Here is a 9409-nt window from a genome sequence, read left to right on the forward strand (position 1 = left end):
CTGAAGTTCATATTTACATTATGCAAACCAACCAGGCAGTGTATTAAAGCTTCAAGAGACCCTTTGAATACTAGTGTACATCAAGAAAGAATTTGTTCCATTATTTATGTGATTGATCCTTCTTTGTATTCTTTATTGTTCTGTCCCCCCCTTTTTTAGCTGATTATTAGAACTTTTATTGCATATTTCGGATGTTCCTTTAAAAACAGTAGCGCGTTCATGACTCTACCGGAAGTGGAGTGAATGATCGCAGTGGAGTCTGTCACTAGAGTAAAGGGCGAGTTCGCAGCCTGCATTCTCATTCAGAGGTCTTGGCTTGAGTCTTATGTTAGACACATTACTGCTCACAGCTCAGATATCACAATGCTGCAGAACACTGGGTGAGTTTCACTCTCATTCTTGCTGATAAGCCGCGTGTTGCACAATTTTGCGCTTGAATACATCATGTTGTTGTTGACTAGTATTAAAAGACTTGTAACTTACTCGTATCGAGTCATTCACGCGATTTCTGACCTGTGTTGTTGTGAATGACATAAGAGAGCTGGACTGTTTCGTCAAAACTTTGCAGCCATAATACACAGCCAATGTCAACATGTTGACATTGATTTGGCATTTCAGCAGATTAGCCCTGTTTCACGTTACATATTTATAGTATTTTTCTAAACTTGAATGATTTGACCTTTACCCTACTTTCCCATGCGCAGGAGTCAGGGAATGCCAACGCAAATACAGCTCTTGATTCGTGATACTTTGGACAAAACGGACTTCAAAAGTGCAAAAAATGTGCGATACAAAAAGTGGCACAAATACAAGGCAATTACTCATAATAAATAGATTGGGTATCCTTATATTTTATGTATTTGTGGCTCTTTTTGTATGTCTTATTAATGTGTGTGTGTATATACTGTATATTTATACTGTGTGTGTGAGTGTGTGTGTGTGTGTGTGTGTTCTCAAATATTTTACATATTGGAAACCATTATGAAACATGACTTAATTTCAAATGTTGCTGTCTTCAAAACAAATTGCAAGTTAAATTGTAGAATTTGGTCTGTCACATGACTTTGACTTTAGATTTGATAAGAATATGATTATATCCATCTCTGATTAGTTATGTTTCGCTTATTGTTTGCATAGTGCACTGATTATGACATGATCAGATTATTATATGATTATATGCATTCATTTTAGGAAGCTGGCTGGATGTACCCTCTTCATTACCGGAGCGAGTCGAGGGATTGGCAAGGCCATTGCTCTCAAAGCTGCGAGAGACGGTGCCAATGTGGTCATCGCTGCCAAAACCGCTGATGTGCACCCCAAACTGCCGGGCACCATCTACACAGCTGCAGCAGAGAGTGAGCGCACACTCTTACACACAGTTAGCGTACGCTTACACGACAACGGTGTAGTAAAAAACTGAAACGTTTTTCCTTTGAGTTTATGAAAAGTTTCACTTACAGACGACAACGTTATCAAAAGCGATCCCTGTTCACATGGATCCACGAATGCGATTAAAAACGCTGCATTATTTATGCCAGGCCAGTAGATGGCGATTTCACTTTGAAAAGAAACACTACACGCCTATAAACTGAACATGTTATTCACATGCGCGTGACAGCATCGTTTTCAGAAGTTCACATTTTTGTAGTTTACATGGAGACGATAACGGTATTATTTTCAAAAACATGCACCTTTGAAACGTTTTCAGGCCCCCAAAACGCAGTTGTGTAAATGAACGGCCAAAACGCATTAAAAATGTTATTTGTCTTGTAAATGCCCTCTTAGAAATAAATACTACAGAATGGATGATTTACAAGTTTTTTTTTTCTGATAGCTTGTGTATTTAACTTTTCAACTCAGCTTTGAGATTTATTCCTTAAAAATTGCGTTTAATAGCCGAATTCCCAGTATAATTCTACATTACCCATAATCTTGAAGAGAGAGCCACCAGCAGAGGTTTGAAGCATTGCAAATGATGTGATCATTGTATTTTTGTGTTATTCGTATTGATATGTTTACATTTGTATATGGGCTGTGACACTCATTGGAGTGATGATAAAATGGTGTCAACAGGCCTCAAGTGTGCCAAGAAAATATTTCAGGCACCATCCCACCACTGCCACAATTCTGGATTGCTGTCACAGGGCCAAGGATTCATGCTGCTGGTGGGGGCTTTGATTAATGGGCGTTTGGCTGTTGGTTCTACCAATCAAACACAAAAGCACAGGCCATCTCAAACTGGTTTCAGGACAGGGAGTTATCATAGTTCCCATAGAAGCATGAAGTGCTGAACACACAGTAACGTTCACAAGTTTGGGGTCAAATCTTTTTTCGGCATCTGTTCTCTTCATGACGTGTGTCTCGGCACTCAATATCCTCCTCAACTGACTGCAAGCTGCCTTTCAGATCTGCAACACCCAACTTCCTACAATCCAATCAGTTCCTGAGGACGAAATCCAGTCCCGCCCTACATTTTTTTTTTTTTTATACGTCACAATAGAGAAAAAACACTGTCGTTTCATGCCAGCTTTAAAGGGATAGTTCACTTTGAAATTAAATTTTGGTATGTTTTAGCTTACCTGAAGGGCATCCAAGATGTAGGTGTCTTTTTTTCCGCAGTAGTTTCAATTTTGATATTTTTAGGTCAAACCGTTCTTGTCTGTCAGTCATATCATGCAGGTCTGTGGTCACCACCTCAAAGAGCATGCACAGAGTCCAAATTAAAACAATTCCCCATCGTCCAAATTAAACAATTCCCCATCGTAAGTACACATTGATGGCCTAAGACACGAAACGAGCGGTTTGTGTGAGAAAACGAACAGTATTTATATAGTTTTTACCTCTTATAACACACCCACGTCCAAGTGATCTGAGGGCGCGGGCGCTTCCTGGTGTGTGACGTGTGCACAGACTGGTGCATAGAAATATATACACTAGATGTCGCCTTGGCTACGGCAGTTCATTGGAACGAATGTCTTTAATGCGACATCTAGTATATATATCTATGCACCAGTCTGCGTACACGTCACACACCAGGAAGCGCCCGCGCCCTCAGATCACTTGGACGTGGGTGTGTTATAAGAGGTAAAAACGATATAAATACTGTTCGTTTTCTCACACAAACCGCTCGTTTCGTGTCTTAGGCCATCAATGTGTACTTACGATGGGGAATTGTTTAATTTGGACGTTGGGGAATTGTTTTAATTTGGACTCTGTGCATGCTCTTTGAGACCGTGACCACAGACCTGCATGATATGACTGTCAGACAAGAACGGTTTGACCTAAAAATATCAAAATTGAAACTACTGCGGAAAAAAAGACACCTACATCTTGGATGCCCTTCAGGTAAGCTAAAACATATCAAAATTTAATTTCAAAGTGAACTATCCCTTTAAGTCTATTACATCATTCTCAATGGTTTGCGGATGAGTAGTTCATTCTCCCATAATACACTGTACTTTGTTGCAGTTTTTGTACTTTTTTTTTTTTTTTTTTTTTTTTTTTTTGCAGTTACTATGTTTTATGTGAAAAGACTATGACCAGATAATGTCTGTGTGATAGTTGAAGCTGCAGGAGGGAAAGCACTGCCGTGTATCGTAGACGTCCGTGATGAGAAGCAGATCAACGATGCCGTGGAACAGGCTGTGGAAAAATTTGGAGGCGAGTTACAGCGTTTGAAATATCTATTCTTCTTAGACGGTGCACATTTTTAGCGCTCTGCTTCGTTCTAATTTGTTTTTCATTCTGATGACAGGGATTGACATATTGGTCAACAATGCCAGTGCCATCAATTTAACAGGAACTCTGGAGACTTCAATGAAGAAAGTCGACCTTATGCTGGGCATCAATCTCAGGGGAACGTACCTGACGTGAGTAGAAGCATTATGTATTGAGATTCATAGCTGATTGCAATAAATCTCACATTTATCGTGTTTCACAGATAATGTCTGTTTTTGAACACACAATACTCTGTTTTCATTACAGGTCTAAATTGTGTATCCCACATCTTCTGAAGAGCAAAAACCCTCACATACTTAACCTCAGCCCACCTCTCAACCTCAATCCTGTCTGGTTCAAAAATCACACGGGTGAGCGGAGGAGCGTTCTCACATTCTGTGCTCAAAGCCTTCGGATTTAAACTACCACTAAACATGGGTGACAAATAATGCCACTGATTTTGTTTTTCATCATGTCTGTGTAGCGTATACTATGGCAAAGTATGGCATGTCCATGTGTGTACTGGGAATGGCCGAAGAGTTCAGAGGATCTATTGCCGTCAATGCCTTATGGCCCAAGACAGGTAATGGGTTTCATACTTCAGTCGTTAAATAATTAAATTAGGAGATCATTAATGGATGAGTCGATATTGCTGACTCTGTCTTTTGTACATCTTCAAAACACAAATGAAGATATTTTTAATGAAAGCTGAGAGTTTTCTGTACCTCCATTGAAAGTCCACGCAAACCAAAACTTTTACTCTTCAAAAAGGCATTTGCTGCGCCCCAATTCACCTACTTATACTATGCCATAAAAGTATGTACATAATTTTGAGTGTGTAACAGAGTAGAAGCTTTGGGACATACGACTTGCGTCTGCAGCGGACAGCTGTGCCGCTCAGTTACGTGCTTCCTGTCGCCGTTTAAACTGCCCTGTCAATCATCTTGTCACAGTTGTAGTCCTCAACATTCAGTTGAATTTAATTTCCTACCGTATGGTTGATCTGCCAGTCGTGGGTCATTCATGTGGAGTCTCTCCTCATGTGTTTTTGCGCATTGATGCATTTAAAAGGTAATGACCAAACGTATTTTATAAAAACTTACAATGCTGTTGCAGATTAAATATAATGTGGATAACATTGAATAAATGTCTTTCTCCGGTTAGATACTAATAATGAATCATTCAAACTCCCTTATTTAAACCTCTCTACTTAACCGTCAAACTCGCACATCCACCATGTTTGTAGTTTTTAACACTTTTTATCCGTGTTTGTAGTTCTAATCGCATCCTCGTCCAAAGCGCAATGGTTTGTGGGCAATATTAGCTGTTAGAGTGCGCATCGATCTGCACGTCGGATTCTAACCGGGAAAAGTAGACCTTCCGGTTATCTTTGGAAAACTCATTTCAACATACTACGATTTGGGACACGCTAATTCTAATTTCGAATAATATTTAGGACAGATAGTATGCGAATTGGATGCAGCAATTGTAAAAGTAATCCATATGAGTCAAGCGGTTTAATCTAAATCTTCTAAAGAGTTACGATCGCTTTTTCTGATGATATTTGATTTAGGCTTCTATTCACATAGAAACATTGATCAATGCATTTATATAGATCTCATGAAATATGGTCAGCGGAAGCTCAAAGAGAGCAAGTTTGAGCTTCCAAAAAACATTGAGAGTTGGTGCACGTGCCGTTGTTTCAAAGTGGCATGCTGAACCTTTTATTGATATGCAATATGAAACTTGCTGTGGAATTGAATATAAGGGTGTGTTCACACTTGGCATGTTTGGTTGGATTAAAGCGAACTCTGGTGCGATTGCTCTGTTAGTGCGGTTCATTTGAGTAAGTGTGAACGCTGCCGTCTGAACCCTGGTGCACCAAACAAGAGGACCGAGACACTGAAAAGATCTCGCTCCACTTCCAAACAAACTCTGGGACAATTAGAATGAAATATGAACGCATCACGGACCAAAGACATGTAAACTAACCAAAAACAGGAAGATGAGACCCTAAAAAGGACAGAAAGCTCAAGCATATAGTTTTTGCCCATCTCAGTTCAGGCGTCAGAACCGTGTCTCCTCACAGCAGATCTTCATGTGTGTGACGGAGGGATTCCTGACGCTGTTTTGACTCCTTTACACATTTTATAAGCTCTTCACGAGTTCTCAGCTGCTCAAAATACCATCATATGTAGCTACGCACACACAGCGAGAGCATTTAGCCCAGAACACAGCATTGGTTTGGGTGTTCGGTAAGTTCGGTCTCAAAATATACGTCATAAAAGACGACCAATCAGGTTGTGAACATATCTCTATGCCTTTAGGTTCAGTATCTTTAGGTTCGGTGTTAAAATGCCGATGTGAACGCTAAGCGGACCAGGACTAAATGTTTTTTTTTTGTCCGGATTAAATGAACTAAGCGAACCAAACTACAAGTGTGAAGTTGTGAACACATCCTTAGTCAAAATCGACTATGATAACTGAATTACTCTTTATGCATCATCAACCTTCAGCCATCCAGACGGCTGCTATGGACATGTTGGGTGGTTCTGGGATTGGTAAACAGTGCAGGAAGGTTGAGATCATGGCTGATGCAGCCTATGCCATCCTGGAAAAACCCTCCAGCTTCACGGGACAGTTTGTTATTGATGAGGACATTCTCAAAAAGGAGGGCATTAAGGACTTTGATATATATGCTGTTGAGCCAGGTTGGTAAATGTTAAAATGGTAAATTATAGTTTTTCTATTCCATCATTATTCAAAGGCCTTTCTGGTATTTTTTAGACCTTGTATACAATAACATGACAGTTATAGCATATGTCGTATTACAGGAAACTTTGAACTTGTGTCGACACGACACAATATATTTCCTTTTTTTTAGGTCATTCATTGCTTCCTGACTTTTTCTTGGATGAACAGCCAGAGGATCTAGCCAAGCAAATGGAGCAGCATGGTGAGTTATGAGGCATAACCAACACATTTCATCCGTTTTTGTTCTACTTGGTTAATTTACTTCCATTCTCAAGCGTACTTCAGAAGACGACTCATTTTAACTCCCCCTTCAGGTGCCACTCCGGCTTTCAAAAGTGGGAAAGCTGATTCTGCCACCGTGGGACCTATTTCTGAGATGTTCAACATAATCAGAGGAATTCTCAGTCCAGATATAGTGAAAACCACAAAAGGAGTGTTCAGATTCGATTTATCAGGTAGTTATGAAATCTCATTTAAACCATTTGAGTTCCTTTGAAGTTTTGTGGCTTTGAGTGTGTGCTCTCTTCTAACACTCTTCAAAAAAAAAATGTTACACTTAATAATAAAAAATAGGCTTTGGAAGCCCATTTCTGCCACATAAGAAAAAACATGCTTTGGTAAATTATAATAATCACATAAAAAGTCACAATTATAACATTATTTGGAATTAAATACTGATTTTGAGGTAAAATTGAGGTGAGTCATAATTAAGAGATAAAGTCAAAATCATAGCTGACTTTTGTATCATAATTTAGTATTTAGACTTAGTAACTTAGTGTATCAATTTCCACTTTTTCAAAATAAGACATAGTCATGTGAAAAAGAAAGTACACCCTTTAGAATACTATGGTTTTACATATCAGGACATAATTCAAAATCATCTGGTCCTTAGCAGGTCTTAGAAATTTAACAACAACACATGACATATTACATTGTGTCATTATTTATTTAACAAAAATAAAGCCAAATGGAGAAGCCATGGGTGACAAACGAAGGACACTCTTACTGCTTCCATAGGAATTAAGAAATTCTTTGAGTAATTGATTATCAGCAAGTGTGATCACCTCTATAAAAGCATACGTTTTGTCAGTTTGCTGGTCTGTGGCCTTTATGTGTGTGTTAACACAATGACAAGGAGGAAAGACATCAGCAATGATCTTAGAGAAGCAGTTGTTGCTGCCATCAATCTGAGAAGTGTTGTACGGCCATTTACAAACAATTTGAAGTCCATTATTCTACAGTGAAGAAGATTATTCACAAGTGGAAAACATTCAAGACAGTTGCCAATATTCCAGTTGTGAATGTCCCAGCAAATTCCCCCCAAGGTCAGACCGTGCAATGCTCAGAGAAATCGCAAAATTTTGCTGCCCCAGGACCTGCTGGGCACCTTCAGTCATTGAGTCGACCATGAACTCCTCTGTACACCAAAGTATTCTAGAGTCAAATGCTAGAGTCTGTCTGACAGCTAAAGCTTGGCCGAAACGGGGTCATGCAACAGGACAATGATCCTAAGCACACCAGCAAATCTACACCAGAATGGCTGAAAAAGAAAATAATCAAGGTGTTGCAATGGCCCAGTCAAAGTCCAGACCTCAACCCCGACTGAAATGTTGTGGCGTGACCTTCAGAGAGCTGTGCATTAACAAATGCCCACAAACCTCAATGAACTGAAGCAACGTTGTAAAGAAGAGCGGGCCAAAATCCCTCCAGACTGGCACGGCGTAATATGTCATGTGTTGTTGTTCATCATTACCTAAGACCTGCTAATGACCAGATGATTTTTATTATGTCCTGATACATAAAATAGAATTCAATTCAAAAGGGTGCACTTTCTTTTTCACACGACTAATTGGAAGATGTCACAATTATGACTTTTTATGTCATAATTTAGACTTATTCTAATTTCGACTTTTTATCTCATTAAATTGACTTGTCGTAATTTTTATCTAATTATTATGACTTGGTGTTTCATAATTTCAATTTATGTCATAAGTGTTAACTTATGGCTTGCGTTTTTTTTTTTTAGTCATAATTACGATTTACCAAATCATGATTTTCTCCCCCTATGTGCTGGATATGGGCTTCCATAATAGGGAAATATGTATATATATCCACAGATATGCACTAAAATGTGCAGTATTTCAGTTCTTTTCTGGGAAAACTCACAGGTGTATATAAATTGTGTCCAATCAAAGGCTGTGCAGAATGATTATGTTCCACCCCCTAAAATCACATACTTCTGGCTAGCAGTATCAAATCATGTTGGCTGTGATTCATGGTTGTGAGGTTAACTAAAGGCTATTGGCTTAATAAAATGGACAAGCCACATATGTCCTGCCCCAACTTCCTGTTTTAATAGGAAATACTTCAACTGCACTTGTGGATCCATTTCATCTGTGCTGTATTAACAAAGTTCTCTGGCTGGGTTGGCAGGCGAGCATGCTGGAGTCTGGTACATTGACCTGAAGAATGATGCCGGAAGTGCCGGCCATGGGGAACCGCCAGTCAAAGCTGACGTCGTCATGTCGATGGACAGCGCAGACTTCGTCAAGATGTTCGGAGGTATAAAATGTGTTGGTGAAGCACTTCACACACTACTGACATAACTGGAAGCACTGATGGAAACCATGTTCTTCATCCATAGGGAAGTTAAAGCCGACCATGGCCTTCATGTCTGGAAAGCTGAAGATCAAGGGTGACATGGGCCTTGCCATCAAACTGGAGAAGATGATGGCCATGATGAAGTCTAAGCTGTGATATGATCACTCAATCTGATGCCTTACATATGATGTACATGATCTCTTTTCTATATCACTGTTTTCATTAAACCATTTGTCCACATGATAGTCATTTTAATAAAGGATTTTCCTTTAGTTACATTTTCTTCACTGCATGTTATTTAATAGATTTGTCATTGCAACATCATTCTAAAAAGCAG

The 9409-nt window shown here is 39.3% G+C and overlaps 1 protein-coding gene across 1 annotated transcript; it reads left to right on the forward strand.

The window, feature by feature from the left end:
- The first annotated feature begins 220 nt into the window (after positions 1 to 220).
- hsdl2 (hydroxysteroid dehydrogenase like 2) lies at positions 221 to 9344 on the forward strand. Its single transcript, XM_079861885.1, has 11 exons — positions 221 to 380; positions 1192 to 1355; positions 3562 to 3660; positions 3755 to 3869; positions 3985 to 4088; positions 4202 to 4300; positions 6234 to 6428; positions 6602 to 6673; positions 6786 to 6926; positions 8905 to 9033; positions 9116 to 9344. The coding sequence occupies exons 1-11, from the start codon at positions 244 to 246 to the stop codon at positions 9226 to 9228; spliced, it is 1368 nt and encodes a 455-aa protein (XP_079718011.1). The 5' UTR covers positions 221 to 243; the 3' UTR covers positions 9229 to 9344.
- The last annotated feature ends 65 nt before the right edge of the window (positions 9345 to 9409 follow it).

Source organism: Squalius cephalus, assembly GCF_949319135.1.
Source record: "Squalius cephalus genome assembly, chromosome: 24".
In the NCBI taxonomy this organism is placed as follows: Eukaryota; Metazoa; Chordata; class Actinopteri; order Cypriniformes; family Leuciscidae; genus Squalius; species Squalius cephalus.

Bases quoted from the DNA above. Each gene is read 5' to 3' on its own strand.
- hsdl2 (XM_079861885.1), top strand. From the start codon at position 244: ATGATCGCAGTGGAGTCTGTCACTAGAGTAAAGGGCGAGTTCGCAGCC. The intron at 4,089-4,201 runs GTGAGCGGAGGA...ATGTCTGTGTAG, and splicing joins CTGGTTCAAAAATCACACGG to CGTATACTATGGCAAAGTAT. The intron at 6,927-8,904 runs GTAGTTATGAAA...CTGGGTTGGCAG, and splicing joins GTTCAGATTCGATTTATCAG to GCGAGCATGCTGGAGTCTGG.